Source organism: Dipodomys merriami, unplaced genomic scaffold, assembly GCF_024711535.1.
Source record: "Dipodomys merriami isolate MVZ:Mamm:240054 unplaced genomic scaffold, mDipMer1.0.p SCAF_9, whole genome shotgun sequence".
Taxonomy (NCBI): domain Eukaryota; kingdom Metazoa; phylum Chordata; class Mammalia; order Rodentia; family Heteromyidae; genus Dipodomys; species Dipodomys merriami.
In genome coordinates this window covers 55,783,795-55,800,967 of record NW_027206512.1, presented here as the reverse complement: position 1 = coordinate 55,800,967, position 17,173 = coordinate 55,783,795, and the positions used below count along the sequence as shown (strand labels likewise).

Below are 17,173 nucleotides of genomic sequence, written 5' to 3'. Positions count from 1 at the left end.
GCTTTCTGAAATGAGCCATTTCTCCACTCCTTCAAAAATATTAATTGGTAGCAATGTGCACATAAACAACAGGTTTGTTGTCACTAAGTACACTGTTAATTTAAGTATACACTTTTATATAAGCCAGTGCCTACAGTTTTAAGAACTTGAAAGTATGATTTTTAGGAATTATTTTCATGTTAGCAGGAATGGAAAAAAGAACCTATTCCATCTTATTTCTAGAATTGCTTTCAGTATTGATTTTTGGTATGGAATTAGGAAGATTTATTGATTTTTTGATAATTAGATTAATTGCTTTTGATATACGAATAATAATTAAAAGCAATTAATGTAATTGCTTTTAAATAAAGTAATTATTTTCATTATAGAAATTTCAACAGTCTACAATGACCCAGAGCCTGTAAAGAAGCAAGGTGGACCCAAGACCCGCTAGGGTCTACCTTGCAGTTTTAATAACTATTATTTTTTACTATTGCAGAAGTTTCTTCATAGTAAATGTTTGAATATCTTTATTCCCACAGATTTCTAGAGACTATTGACATAGTGACTATTCGATTGGGTTATTTCATAATTTGCAAAGAAGTAAATGCATCTTGTAGTTTAGTTTTCTTTAGTTTTCTTTAAGGAAAGAGAACATCAGTGGTATGCTAGACACACTGTCAATAATTTTAAAATGCTAATAATTAGAACTAGAAACATCACAGCAAAAACACAAGGCATACAAAAGCTACAATATTTACATTGGAAGATAAAACCATGAAGGTGATTTGGTTTACCATGTTGCTGAATAAGCTGCCATACAGTGCTTGACCTCCTGTGCGTTCAGAATTGACAGCTCAAGGCCTTTATCTGAATGCCTGAGAACATGATTTGAACCATGAATATCCTCAGAAATCATCATAATTTGATTGGGCTCTTTTTAGCTTTAGTAGAATAAGAGAAAATATACCACCCTCAGACTTACCATACATAAAAATAAAAACAATATTGATTAATATTGTAACAATCTGATAAGGATAAAATCCCATTCTAGCCATATAGATTTCATATAGTGTTGGGCTGCATTTTACACTATAAAAAAGTTAAAATTTTAGTCTACTAATTTGTATATAATTCATTTATATATCACATATTTTTATATGTTAACTCTTCTATTTCATTCTATTCCATCTGAATTTTTGATAATACACTTTTCTAATACCTGAACAAGTAAAAAATGACAAACACCAAAGATCAGTGCTAGAATGTCCCTTGTCTTTCCTCTTACTTACTACTATCTGAGAATACAAGGGTCACAGCAAATTTAGGAATCGGTGCCCTATTATTAAAAATCTCCTTGAATGAAAAAATCCACATACCTGTATCTCCTTTTTTCTTTTTGTTGTTCGTGGGGCCTGAACTCTGGGCCTGGGCACTGTCACTCAGCTCTTCAGCTCAAGGCTAGCTCTCTACCACTTGAGCCACAGCACCACTTCCAGCTTTTTCTGCTTATGTGGTGCTGAGGAATTGAACCAGAGCCTCATGCATGCAAGGCAAGTACTCTACCACTGAGCAACCTTCTCAGCCATCATACCTGTATTTCTAATAAGGAAAAAAATTGACTTAACTAGCCATGGTAATTTTAACTGTACACTGTGTGTGTGTGTGTGTGTGTGTGTGTGTGTGTGTGTGTGTGTGTGTGTGTGTGTGTGTGTGTGTGTGTGTGTGTGTGTGTGTGTGTGTGTGTGTGTGTGTGTGTGTGTGTGTGTGTGTGACCTCCATGAGGAAATGTACTAAAGTAATTAATTGTTGATTAGGATTCTTTGAAGGAAAACACCATATAAATCTTAATTTTAAATGAAGTCATACTTTATGTAACACAGTGAGAGTTACATGTTGTTGCTTTAATTATGAACTATTCAATCCTAGCATCTGTATCTATGTATTTTGGAGGAGGCAAGCTTCACCTGACTAAAAGAATTTTTTTAAGCAAATTGACCTCTGCATGCACCATGGAATAATCTATTTTTACAAAACAAATAGAAATAGACAAACTCAGTCAATACAGAAACTTTAGATTATGCACGCATGTGGGTGTGCATGTATGTACATGCTTTTACATTATCCTCCAAAGTGGTTTCAGTTTTCTTTGATGTTTAAGTCTCTGGACAGTCTGAGTCAGGGGCCTAAGACATTGCTGACCTCACGATCCACTCTGCTGTACTGACAGCAGTTGTGCGTGAATGCATTTCTGCAGATCTCTAGAAGTTTCTTCACCAGCAACAGCTGTCACTCAGTGTCATTTACTGATGGATAAATGTGGATTCCTCTATGGGGAAATAAACACAATCTCATATATCTCCCTCAGTCTTAGGCTGTACATGTTTTTGAAATGAATCCACTGACTTATTTATTTTCCAAATGCTTGAGCACAAAGAAATCTTAGCTCTTCGTGACTTACTATAGTTGATCTTAGACATTCAACTAAACTGCTTTGATAATTAATTACAGTAACCTTTCACACTCATTTTCTTTGCATGTTTGACTGATGTATTTGAATCAAATACCTGGATAATAAAAAATCAGCTGCTGTAAAGTTAGCTAAGTATTATATTTATCTTAAGCCTATGGATGGATTGTCATTAGATAATTTCAGAATTCTCCTGGATTCCAATCTTTAAATCATCTCTGGACTACAAAAGAAATTTCTTTGAACTGTGAACTCATTTTAGATAAATCACTGGGAGTAAAGAATACAAAAAGTTGTAGTGTTTGCAGTTCTTTTATTTCTTTTCTTTTTTTCTTTGGTTTATTCCCTTTTTGTCCCTGTTTTTATTTCTGTACCCTTTGTCTTATATATAAATTTATCTCATTTGGGGAGGGGAAAGGGAAGCACAGAAACACTGGGACAAAGGTTGAACCAATTCACCAGCAGTACTCACTAGACACTGTGTTGGAAGTGAACTATACAACTTGGGCAGGAAAGGGAAGTCTGGAGGGGGAAAAAACTGGGAGAAAATAAGGGAGGAGGTAACACTCTTCAGAAAGAAATGTACCCAGTACCTGACTTACATAACTGTAACCCCTCTGCATATCACCTTTACAATAAAAAAGTACTATAGAAAAATAAATAAAAATTATCAGTTAAATTTTTGTTTTAGCAACTTTATAAAGGACTTTCTAGCTGACTGGCTAAAAAAGAATCTGTACTTGTCTCATGGGAGTTTGTATACGGCTACTATATATTTGTAACCTGGATAACATAGGGGAAAAAAAGAGAGAAGGAGGCATAGATTTGAAACTGCTCATTCAAGTTGAGCATGGAAAAATATACTGACTTAAAAAAAAAAAACAGTTAATTCACACTGTTTCTTTTATGGATGGTTTCTTTTGTGGTTAATGTACCTAAAAGAAATACTACAAGTCAGAAAAAGATATATTGAATTTTGTGAAGGTTTATAAAGTTCTGAAATCATACAAAATGAAAGTTATTCATACTCTGTAGGTTAATCTCGTATTACACACATAAATGGCACATGTGTATTGAAATTATTTTTTCAATGGATGTTCTTCACAAAGATGTACTGAGACAGAGCACTGAACTCAAATGTGAGCCTTCAATCCACTGGGGTTAATTATCTGTGTAAAATGACGAAGTACAGTTTGTGCATATGTCATTTTATGCGCTACCTTTGTAGCAAATTGATTTAAGTGCCTTTTTGGAGCAGTTGTTGGGCTGAATTGATTCAGAGGCTAGTAGATTGGCTTACACAGCAAAACTGTGTCTGGGTTTATTCTGGCATCCAAATAGAATTTTAAGCAAATGGCAGGGTTGTGAGTATTGCAATGGAGTTCTTCATCAACTTAAGCTGTGAAATGTTATGACGTGCATTATTAAAAGAGTTTCTGTAAAGTATGATGGGTTAAGATATTTATTGACAACTGGCACAGAAACAAAGCGTCTGAGTGGCATTCTAATTGTAAAGTCAATTTTCTCTCACTGAAATGGCATCCTTTGACAGGGTCAAGGTAGAATATGTTCAGTGTTCTCATTGCAAAACTTTGTGATCTTCTAATCTGCAGCATTCTAATTGCATGCACAGACAAAAAAGAAGCAATACAAAGTGGATGGATACAAAGGTTGTGTTCCATGTGTATATTGGGAAAAATGAATTTGTACTTTCTTCTCTAAATAGTAAGCATCTTTTGCCAACTCAACCAATCCAGCCAGTGTCATTTTAGGTTTAGATATATAATAGAACCAAAGCAATTAAAGGAATGTCTCAGAATCCTCACATGTTGCTATACATTATATAAAAGAACAAAATTAGAAATCTTGAGAAAGGAGAGATGTTCAGCTCCCACTCTTTTAGATTTCTCTCATTGGTTACACGCCCTCCGTCTTCTATGATTTCTTCCTCTTATTCACACTTCTTTTATCTACCACTCTCATACACATAACTTTTTTCTCTCCTCTTCCCCTCTCCCTGTTCATCTCTGCCTTGGAGATCATTCTCTGTCATTCCTTTGAGTTCCCTATTGGAATGCTCTGTGTTATGGCAATTTCCTTTCTGGCCATCAACGTGGAAGCAGACTAACTGCTTCTGCTCCTTCCTGCCACAGTAAGCTATGGGGGTAATGGGGTTCCCACATGTGTACCCCCAGGATCTCCAATCCATGCGGGCCTACCCATGAACCACTCATCGTTTTGAACTGGAAGTTGCCTTTCTCTATCTGCTGCTCTTTCATATATACTTCTAACGCCATGATATCAGAAACTGTGACTTTGAATCCCTTCAAAATATTTGCTAGCTGCATAATCAAGGATGATTTATTCTCTTAATGGAAGCATTACCTTAGATTTGCCTTTCAAAACTTATAAAATGGCTTTTTACATTCAGAACATTATGACATGCCCGGATATGGGTTATGAACTTTCTATGCTGTTTTGTAATTCAAAACGGAATATGATGAATTTAAATTTTCTGAATTTAAAGTGTATCTTAATATAACTGAGAGCTTACTGAGGTTGGTTTTAAGTATTTATTGATAAGTACAGCAGTATAATTCACAAATAGTATATTTAAACAAGAAAAGTCTCTTCTGTTTTATCTGAAAATATACTCCCCGGGTATGATTTGGTGTGCTAATTTTTTAATCTAAATCTTCCAATCTCTTGTTTGTTTCTGTGTATTTCCACATTAAATGATAATATATAGTACCTACCAAATAATATTATTATGTGACTATCTCATCCAATTTTCCCAGCAGCTTTATGACATGTGTTTCAAATGTTAGCCTAATACAAAGATTGGGAAATTGAAGCTTAGCAAAGTTTTAAAAAACTATCTCAAGGTCAAAGCTAATAGAACTAATGAAGGGCACATCCAGGGTAATACTGTAAGTGCAAGTCCTCAAGTTCACCCCCAAATAAAGAGATAACAATATGCAGAATTGCACAGAGCTTTAATTGGCACACTTAGCAATATCGAAAATTTCTTCTTTCCTTGAGCTCGATGCATGCAGCAATCAACATTTTGCAGGTGCAGGGAGCTTTAGAGAAGTCAAATTGCTTGTCCCTGTTACAAAGCCATTTAGAGGGCGATGTGGATCCAGATGCCCTGGTTTGAATGTCTCTTATATCCATGTTCTACCCTCTCTGTTCTCTCTTCACATGGAGATGTGGCCATTTCACCAGGTGTAGTCAACATTAGAATTTATGTTGAAATGTTACTCCCTTTAGAAATAGCTACTTTGTAGAGAAAGTACAGATGAATAATAAAGCATTTACTTATATCCCTAAACCCCTCCCTGCTCTTAAGTAAGGTCCCATCATTGTGTCCTTTGTTCTACTCTATCAACTCCCAACTAATCTATGTATATACTGGCCTTTCTCTTAACGTTTTGCAAACATCTGCCTCTCATGTTAAATTCACATTTGTTCATTTAAATCTCTTACTCCACTCAATTATTTGAATACCCAAAACACAAAGAAACATTTTCCATGCAATTGATTAGAAAATCAGAACAAAAAACTATTTCCTTATGTAAATAATATGCCTTTTAGACACAAGGAATTTACACTATGATGATATTTACATGTAGGAATTATTATTTCTTATCTAGATTAATATTTCTTTACTTTGTAAAGTAAAAATCTGTGCCACTACTCATTTATCATTACTCAGTAGTTTCCAAAGTAGTTCATGGAAGTACAGATTTATGGTATTCTCGGTCAGTCTCTAAGAGAGGTTAAACTGTGGAGGAAAATAAAATTACCAGTAATTAAATTTACAGCCAGGAATGCCATCTAAAGCAAATTTATTGCTTCATACTAAAAGATAGTTTAGACACTTTCACATAAAGTAAATCCATTTTTACATGATATAGGTATTATACATTGCTGTTTCAATTTATATAATTAAAATGATATCATTGCACTCTAAGGTTAATGGGATACTCAACTAGAAACCATACGTCGTGGGTAATAAAATCGCAGCACTGCAGTCTTGACTCTTTTGTTAAATGCTGATGTGGTGTTTCAGTTTCCACATAGGCAGATGACATTCTACCTTCTCGAACCCTTACAGACACCAGTCAGAAAGAAACAATACTTCAGAAAGTCACCTGAATTTTTTAGAAATAGAAAGCTTAAAGAAATATATAAGCAATGTTTGACATAAACACATTTGCACATTAGCCCCACATATGCCCCCTCCCTCCTTCCCTTTCCTTTTCCCTTTCCCTGCCTCTTTCCTTTCCCTGCCTCTTTCCTTTCCCTGCCCCTTTCCTTTCCTTTCCTTTCCTTTCCTTTCCTTTCCTTTCCTTTCCTTTCCTTTCCTTTCCTTTCCTTTCCTTTCCTTTCCTTTCCTTTCCTTTCCTTTCCTTTCCTTTTTTCCTTTCCTTTCCTTTCCTTTCCTTTCCTTTCCTTTCCTTTCCTTTCCTTTCCTTTCCTTTCCTTTCCTTTCCTTCCTCATCTCCAAAATGAGACTGAAAGAGCCCATCTTGATGTGACTGTAGAAATAAGTCGGGCAAGGTGTGCTATCTTCCTTTTAGTGATTGCTCAGTAACTGTTAGCTTTGAGTATTATCTTCTTTAATTTCCAGGTATACTATTATTTATACTTAAATGTCAGTGGAATAGTACAAATGTTGTCATTATGCTGTAAGAAAATTTTCTTCAATACTTTCTATTCAGATCTGGTAGCACTGGTATTCAAGTGTCCTAGAGATTAGAAGAAAAATGTGTCTACTTTTACTATGTTCCAGAAAACGTTAGATGCTCAGTATTAGAAGGAGCTGCAGGGTTCCAGCAATAAAAAAAAAAAATCAATAATGGATCAACCCCAACAATATCTTAACAAGAGCTCATTCACACAGCTGACAAAGAATGATCAAAGTACCTCATTGATAAAAGAATACATAAAGACCTGGAGAAGAAAAGACCTATGTAGAAGAAACAGCATGTGTAACAAGAGGCATCAGTTCCGATGGGGCTCTACAGCACACTGTAAAGGAAACAGAACTGCTTGGAGCGGTGGCTCATGCCTTTATTCACAGCAGTTCAAGGCAGAGGTTGAGGGATTGTGGTTAAGAGACTGACTTAGGCACAGTTATTGTGAGATGTTATCTGAAACACAAACTAAATTTAAAAAGGGGTGGGTGTAGCCTAAGTGGTAGAATGGTGGTCTAGAAAGTGCAAGGTGCCCTAAGTTCAATGTGCAAAACCACACACAGAAAAAAGAACTCTAGTAATTACATGAGGTTCTTTACTGCCAATCAGCGTGATTATGTTTTGTTGTTGTTGTTGTTGTTGTTTTGCGCTCCTGGGATTGGCCATGAGGATTCCTGTCAGGTGTAGGGCTCCCTGGGGTCTGTGTCTTTCCAGCAGTGCAAATATCAACCATGCAAGCTCTTCGCTCTTTGGGAGTGCTTTACTTTTAGGTCATTCATCTCTTTGCTGAAGTGATTAGCTTCCAGTGGGAGCGATTGGCTGGCCAGTCTCACTCCTTTGCCTTCTCAGATAATGAATAAAGTTAGCCTTTCAAGTTCAAGGGGTTCGATGCTGGCTTTTTTAAAATAATCTGAAGAAAATTCTATATGATGACTGAGCATTTGTGATAAACCCTTAGCCAGTTTAGTCGAATCATTTTAGTCTCTTTAATGCACATATCATTTCCCCGCTTCTCACTTCGTTATTTCCTTACTTAGAAAACTCAAGTGGTTCCAAGCTCGCGTGTCCCAAGATGACAGTCACCTTAACTTGCCTTGAAGACCTTATATTTGGAACTGGGCGCAACTCCTGATTCTATTGCTTAATGTTCTCCAAAAAAAATTACCTTGAACTCCAGAGACCACTGTCTGTCAAACACCTTCCAACACCACTGCTCTGGTCATTAACCCTGCCTGCTCTGAAATTCAATTTCCAGATTAATCTTCCTAAAAATCAACTCCAATCAGGCCATTTCTTTCCTCTGAAACAAGTTTTTACACTCTATTGCCTAGTGATGTAATTCCAGACTCCTCTCTTGGCAGCTTCTTTAGCTAACGCAGTAGCTCGGACTCATTTTGCTCATTCTATACAGTTCACAGAACAATCTCCTTCTATTAGCAATGCTGTCAGTGCCTTCAGTGATCTTCAAGGAGTAGTACAGGCACAACACATGGGGCCAACAACCGATCACTAGTGTGTAAACAATCACCGGTGGTGTTTACTGTTTCCCAGATCTTTTTATTTATTTGTTTTTTGTTTTTTTGGTCACAATACTAAGGCTTGACTTCAGGACCTCGCATTCTTTCTTGGCTGTTTTACTCAAGGCCAGCACTCTAGCCCTTGAGCCATAGCTCCAGTTCCAGCCTTTGGGTAGCCAACTGGAGATAAGCGTCATAGACTTTTCTGCCCCAGCTGACTTGCAAGTGTGATCTTTAGATCTCAGCATTCTATTACCTAGAATGATAAGCATGAGCCGGTAACACTAGCTGTGCCAGGCATGTTTTAAACGCTTTCCCAGTATAAATGAACCAAATTCGCCGAACAGTCTTACAAGGCATTATTATTGTACTATTTCATAGTTGAAAAGACCAAGGTACAGAGTTGAAGACACATGGTTAATAGATAGCAGTGCTGGAATATACTCTCAGGGAGTCTGGGTCTCCTAAGTCTAAGCCTCTAACTGCTCTGGAATTCTGCTTTTCTTTGAAATAGTACTACTCACCACCTATTCCCCTCTTCCTCAGCACTGGAGGCTGAGGAATTTTGTGCATAAAAACTTTTCAACAAGGTCCAAATCAGATCTGCTTTTATTTGGAACATTGCCTCAGTCAGCCACCCTCCAAACACTTGAGGAGTACATCCCTCCATCATACAGAAAGATTTTCACACTCATAACCATTACACTCCAAAATGGCTCTCCTATCTGCCCAGTGTTGCGGGTAGTCCCTCTCTTCTCACTTATTTTAGTTCTTTGTGTAGCACTTTCAAAGCTTTGTTTTCTTTCCTGTGAAATCAAGATAACCCACTTATTTTACAAGAGGTTTATAAGGATGAAAGCAAGCACACTTTAATTGGGCTAAAATATTTTTAAAACATCATCTATGGCAAAGGATAGGTACAGAAAATATGTCAGGTTGTTCTTCCCCAGGTAAACACTTTACTGAAGGGACTGGGATCCTGGCCCCTGCGTGGATCGTCTAGGCACTAAATCTGAGAGCTCATAGCACTTGTCTGGGGCGCTGTCCGCTCAGGCCATGAAGCCACACACAAAGTATTATCCCTAGGGGAATTAGGGCTTTGAGCCTGACAAATGTCTGTGCATTTGTGAAGAAACAAGATTGGTCAATACTCACTGGAGAAAGCTTTTCTGTACCCTAGGAGTCTTCCAAAGGTAATCAGAAAGATGAAAATAAATTCAGGCCTAGTGACCTGACCTGCCTTTGAAGGTTTGTCAGTGATGTTTCAGGGAGCCAGCTAAAGTCATCTCCCTGATCTTCTTCTCACTCACTAGCCCCAGTTGAGAACCTAACTCCGTAACTGAGTTTGCAGGTGGGGACTGAAGTGGTCCCAGCTGGGGGTGGGAGAGGAAGTGGCAGCAGCAGAGGATGGGAACAACCAAGATTTGAAGTGCACATCACTGCCATTTTTACTCATCTAAAAGCTCTGAAGCATTCTTTGTCTGAAAAGACATGGAAGGGAAAGATTCAAAAACATGAGGCTGGCAAGGAAACACAGCAACAATGTGACTTATGGTTGACAAGGTACACGGTAGAACCTATTTGCTTGAGTGCAATCATTTCTTCCTCCTAATTTCTTACCATTTCTGATTTCTCTCTCTCCAAACTCTGCTCCTTAGTCTCCTGAATATTGTTTCTGTCATCAAGCTTTTTAGTATATGTGTGTGTGTGTGTGTGTGTGTATGTATATATATTGTTAAATATTTCTTAACTAAGTGTAATTTTAAAAAGGAAGGAAGTCAGTCCAAATCAATGACAAGCTGGAGAAATAAGCAATCTTTAAGGAAATGAAGTTTTATTACTCATAGGGATGTTTTGGAACTATTGAAAGCAGTATAAAGCTACATGGCTCAGGAAATGGATGCCTGTCTTAACTCCAACATAAGCACAAATTGTAAATTTACAACTTGATAGAGGACATTTCCAGGTCCTTGCAAAAGACCTTCTGTCTAAATAATTCACATTTCTTTACAAGTTGCTTAGCGAACTTATTTTTATTGGAACATTGAGGATATTGGGGTATAAAAGCAAATCTTAGTTATACAGAATTTGGTGCTAATGAGGTCAGGACCACACACTAAATCTCCACAGCTGTCAGTTTCCTCTTGTGTTCCTGTGGCTACAAGTGTGCGAATTGCAATCACTATGCCTTGGTAGCTTTGTGAGAAGGATGTCGTAGGTGCATCTCGCCAGGTCCTTTACACATGCCGGAAAATCACTCCATTTTCATCTGCTACATACTCATGGTCAGTAACTTCATCTATTTTGTGAAAAGTCAGTTCTCTTAGTAAGGGTAGTTTAGCACTACCATTGCAAATTTGGCAATTTATTTGTTATTTCCACTTTCTGCTATACGATAACATTTTAAAAAAGAGTTAACTAGAAGGGAAATTTCTATTTTTTATTTAACATGTTTGTGTTGAATCCTACTTGATAAAGCTAATAATACTGTGTGAGCTTATAGAATTATCTCTCTTTGGAATCTGAAGGGAAAATAACGATCCATTCCGTAATGAGTGATTTTTGCAAACTTCCCATCGCAACTCAAAGAATGCTTTTCTCTTTGATTAAAATGCATCTTTTAATTAAATTAAAATGTGAAAATAGACAGTCTTGCATTTATGGTTATAATAGAATTATTTAAAGAAGGTTTTAAATCAGCCTACTATTAATATTTCATATTGGAATTTGGTTGTATTGTTGGACTGGCGCAGCCATATTCCATTTTCAAGATTACTTAAAGTGCTGTGGAAACTTAATGACACTTCCAAGGTTTTATCACTTTTTACCCAGCCTTCTCTAAGAAGCTAATTTATGCCAGTGATTTTGGAGAAATATCAAGAACAAAAGCAACAGTTATGGGCAATTTATTGTTTATTTTAAAGTAATATTTTATTTTGCCGAACTGGGGCAACTCTGAAAGAGTACAATAATCAATTATAAAATCAAAGAAAGGGTAATATAAGTATACTTTAGGAAAGCAATTTACAATAGACAAAATAAAATTAAGATTCACTACTTTTGTTCTGGTAAGAATGTAAAATATTTTTATTTGGCATACCTATATTCTATAGCTACATAGGTTTTTTTCAAGCTTTTAGATTTCTACTAATTGCTGTGAACACAATTATGATAGTTTCTTTTTCTGTTGCTGCATTGCTGATGTCTACCACTTAACACTCCGGTTAGAATCATTTTAAAGTAAAATCTTCTGATGTAAATTCTCATTTTTTTTCTTTTTGTTTTTTTTTAGTGATCTCAGTGAGAATCAAATCCAGGCCATTCCAAGGAAGGCTTTCCGAGGGGCAGTTGACATTAAAAATTTGTAAGTATACATATTTTTTCTTCCATTTTTGATAGTTTTAAATTACATCTTTTAAAAGTTAATTTTATATTTTTTCAAAAATATCAAGAGAACTGTGGTAAATATTTGTGTTTGACTTGCTTCTAAGACATTGTAATAGTATTATATATATATGTTTGACATTTGAAAAGAATCTTATTGTAGAAGAATCTGGAAACCATTTTTTTTACCAAATTTATTCTTTTTTTAATTTTTTTTTATTGTGAAAATCCTGTACAGAGGGGTTACAATTACATGGGCAAGATAATGAGTACATTTCTTATCAAGCATTGTAGCCTCCTCCTTTGTTTCTCCTTCACATCCCTTCCCATCCTCCACCCGCCCCCCCCACCCAATCTTCCCCCCCCCACCCCCCCCCCCCGCACCAAAGTTGTAAAGTTCATTTTTCGACATAATGACTTGTACATCTCATTATTGCAATGGGTCCACCTGTATCCCTATTTAAACGATTTGTTTTTCCCCTTCCCCTCCACAAATTATACCGACATCAAATACAGTGAAAGCATGGTTATACCATGGGGGAGGGACATACAAAGCAACAAAGAAATAATCTTATAAATGTGTTAGAAACAATCACATGAAAGAAAAAACATTTGAATACATGTAAAAATTGTGATTAATCTTCAGAAATCAATGGCACCATTTTTGAAAAGCTGTTTTTGATACATTTCTCTTCCCCTATGCTGGTTGGTTTCTGTTTCTGTTGGTTCTTATTGGAAATGCAGAATATGAATAATTGTTCTGGAAAGTCTAGATAATGTTTTTTTGTTACAGATACTTAAAACAAATCATTTCAGGTTTTGAGTTTTCTTTTAGGAGCTTTTAGGTCAACATTTTTAATAAATACCAAGATCTGAGAATGATAAAATTATGACTTCCTGTTCCAGTAAGGTTTTTTTCCCATATCTTTTTCCCCTCCCATTTCCTGGAAGAAGATGTGTTTATCTTCTGATTAAAAAGAAAATAGAGTACATTGTTTATTGTTCATTGATAAATCTTTATCTGTTTTCTTGTGTTAGAAGTATCTTTTGAATGCCTATAGCTCTTCAGCTACCCATAGAATTTGGGTTCTCAATAATGACAATCTCCACATTGTCAAAACCTGTCTTTATAGATGTTAATATCGCACAGTAATCTTTAAAGATTGCTGTCTTCAGTGAACTCTGAACATTAGGACATAATTTTTTCCCTTAGCTTTTTCAATAATAGTGGATATAAAGAAAGAAAAGCTCCTGTCTGCTGAAGTGATCACAACCCAATCATTCTTAGCTAGTAATAAAAACACAGCCTGTACTTCTTGAAGAATTAACTTATATTCAAGACTTCTCCATCGTGGAATCCAGTGCTCTTTCTTCTAGTAGTGAAAGTGAGACAGATGCTTTCCCTGCCAATGAAGACTTGTGTTTATAAAGCCACAGATGTCAGCCTTTACATCTTCTCTTCAGTATAAACGGGCTTTGTACTAAGCATCTATTTTCGAAATATACAGATTAAAACAGAAAACTACAGGCTTATAAGTATAAATGTGTAAGTGGCTAGACCATGGGGCCATTAAAATTTTGACCCTAGGATTTTATGAGCACTCAAGTTAAAAGGATTTTTTTTTCTTCAATAGCTAGTACATGAAAAACTCTGAAGATAGAATCAGGCTAGCCAAATCTGTCACTTTATATTTTATCTAACTACAATGGCATAAAATTGTTCCATCACACCTATCCACATTGCTTTTATGTTTTTATAAGAACTATAACAATGACTATAGGTAAGTACTCCTTAGAAATATCATTTGCAATTATCTCTAAGTTTTTAAAACAAGTAACATTCAACTTTTTTTAGGTCAGCTGTTCAGATATTCCCAAGTGTATAAAAAGCACTTCCTCCATATTGAAGGATTTATTTGAGGGGAAAGATCAGTTGTGAGAGATTTGTCCCTATTTATTCTTCATTTAAAATTTAAAACAAGTTTAGAGATTAAAGGGAGATGAGAGCCAATTGCTCTAAGAAGTGTATTTTTAAATGGTTTATTTCCTCTGAGGCACAGAGTCTCCCAATTTAAAGAATGTTATTATGTACACCAGGAGATGAGTTTGACGTTGCATTCTCCAAATGCTTTTGTTATATTTTGTGTTTAGATATAAGCAGTCAACTTCATTAAGCCTCATTATTCAATTTTATAAAATGAATATAACAGTTGTTTCAATTTGTTGTGATTGTTCAGGAAATGAAAGACCTTTCAAAATAGTAAAATATTGTGACAATATAGTATTTCATTCTGCAATATTTAACTAGTCAATGCCTGGAAATTATTCCTAAAAATGTGTATAAAAAGAGGATTCATTAGACTCTAATGAATAAATAATAATATTTGTTCTATTATGAATCAATTTGACCTAGAACTACAACACAGGAAAAACACACTAGATATTGCAATATATGCATATATAAGACCATTAATTTTAGACAAGTCATTAAATAGTATAGGGATTGAAGGGAGAGAAAAGTTCAGAGTATTGCTTGTTGTTATCATGGAATGCTTGGGGAAAGAAAATGAAAATAAATATAGGAAAGAACCTAAGAAGGTTGGCTTGTTATGTACATGTAGATAAGAATGAGTTGAGAAAGTTAAGATTTATTAAGGAGGTTATCTGAGGCCACATTTCAGGATTTTGAATGGGTAGAAAGATTCAACACAAACTGTAGAGGAGTGTGTGTAACAAATTGAAAAAAATATATATATATTAAACAAAGCACTATGAATCCTAAGAAGCATTTGGAGGAAATTTTATAGAGTATAATTTATATAATACTTCGGAGACTTGCATTTCCATGGACAAATGGGGTTAGGAGACTGTATGAATGCTGAATAAAGAAAGTGAGCAAAATATACCATTTATTGCTCCTATTCTCATTGTGTCCATCCAACTGTATGAGAGGCAACATAGCAATACCACACCATAACAGCTTTAACTAAATAGGCTAAAGAACTAGACTACTATGGCATTTTACATTTAAAATTGATGTTATATGATTAAAAATAGTGAGAAGATGAGATTGATTGGAATATATTGTAAAAGATATTGAAATATAACAATGAAACCTTCCTTTGTATTCTAAATTAATAAAAATGCTAAAAAATGCTATATCATTAAAAATAGTTCTTATCCCATGAGGCTTGCCATGCCTTTCAGCCTTATAAAACAAAACTATACGTATATAGAGAGAGAAAGAGAGAAAATATGAGAGTAAATTTTAATTCACACTATTATTATTATTATTGTTATTATTATTATTATACACGTGACTGTAAATTGACAAGCAATGACTGGGTAAAACACCATTCGGACAGAAAAATTTCATGAGGTTTCATTTTCCAAAACATGTAAATGCTGGACTGGAGGCATGGCTTACGTGATTGGGCAACAGTGCTAAGCAAACCAGCCTACTCAGTGCTAGGCACTGAGTTCCAATTCCAATACCGTGCCACCCCAAAATACCACTGATTGTAGTAACACTACTCTGCAGTGGGGGGCGGGGGGGAAACAGAGGATCTATGCTCTATTTATCAGCCTAGCATGTAAATTAGAAAGTTGGCTAGAACTGCAGTGTGTGCTGATAACTACCATACAGTTATTCAGAGATGAGAAAATACACCCAGGACATATTTAGTATCACAGTGCCTTAAAGCCCAGTCCTGTGTGCTCTAGCAGGTTTCTTGGATTTGCCACATTCAGGCCTTCTCAGTAAATTCAGGTTTCCACAAACTTTCCAATGAGAGAACTCACTTTCGTCTTGTAGACTGGCTAAATATGCTCAGGGCAGCATCATTGCCATCTGAAATTGATGCAGTGGAAATCTTGCCGATTAGCAGATTTTATCCCCCTTCCCCCAAGCAAGCCACACTAAAACTATTCTCGACAGATGGGCATTTATCTTGCTCTTAAGTATCTCCAGGGAGAATTTCCCAAAGAGGTTTTTCCTTTGCTTATCTATTTATTTCATAGTTGAGTTCAAACCTTTTTAGATTTTATTTTATTATGCTACTTCTTTTTTATTTCAATCGCAAATTAAACTATTTTCTTTAGCATTTTAGACAGTGAGGTATGAGAAGAAATAAAATCATATTACGATCCCAACAAAATGATCAGGCTGATGGTGCCTTCCCTAGTTTCTTCTGTACCATTTACCTCTCTCACTTTAGAGTCAGATACAAAATACAAGCTACCTCTACCTTATCATTACCCAATTATGCTTCGTCTAAAGGTAGACGAAACCATATAGAAAGCTTGTCGTTAAAACTTTATATATGTAATCAAAAGATATAAAACCCACAGGGTAAAGATTTTGCTGCCTCCTAATCAAATGGTGAAAACAAACATTATAATGTTCTCCTTCATATTTTCAAGTATCTGTTAGGTGCTTCCATTTGATCACTGAGGAGAAGATTCACATTAAAATTTTGCTTTATAGCTGAAACTTCTGAGCTTGTTTTCAAAGTGTATGCTTTATTAGTAAGGTAATATTTTAGAGCCTCTTGTTTTTATGAGAAAACATTGTCTGCTGTACTTACTCCTGGATATAAGAAGAAACTAATACCAATACTTGAAACTAATACTTGAAAATTGAATAGGTTGCTAGTTTTTATTCATATTGTAAAACAAACTCTATTTTTAGTTTTCTCTGGTGAGTTCAGTATGAAGATTTTAAATAATTGAATTCCAATAAGAATGTATTATTATTGTTATTATTTTAGATGTACCCTCTAAATTAAGCCAAGACTGCTTTTGTCTTCTTCTTTTATTGTAAAATGTTGTACAGAGGGGTAACAAATTACATGAGTAGAGTAATCAGTACATTTCATAGTGAGCATTGTTATCTCTTCCTTTATTTTACCCCTACCCTCACTTCCCTCTCCACCTCCCCAACTCGTCCCGCCCCCACCCTGACTTTGTAATGTTCGTTTTCAATACAGTGTCCTGCACATCTCGTCATCACAATGGGTCAGCCTGCATCCCCATTTAAGCTTTCTGCAATATCCCTTCCCCTCCCCAAATTACAAAATGATATATACAAGATGCAGAGCACCCATATAAAATCCAGTGAA

The 17,173-nt window shown here is 35.6% G+C and overlaps 1 protein-coding gene across 2 annotated transcripts in view; it reads left to right on the top strand.

The window, feature by feature from the left end:
* The window catches only part of Slit2 (slit guidance ligand 2), a 307,698-nt gene that overhangs the window by 174,263 nt on the left and 116,262 nt on the right, over window positions 1-17,173 (top strand). For both annotated transcript variants that reach the window (XM_070012748.1, XM_070012747.1), the window contains exon 5: window positions 11,962-12,033. In XM_070012748.1, coding sequence (XP_069868849.1) covers window positions 11,962-12,033 — 72 coding nt within the window. The remainder of the gene's footprint in view (window positions 1-11,961; window positions 12,034-17,173) is intronic.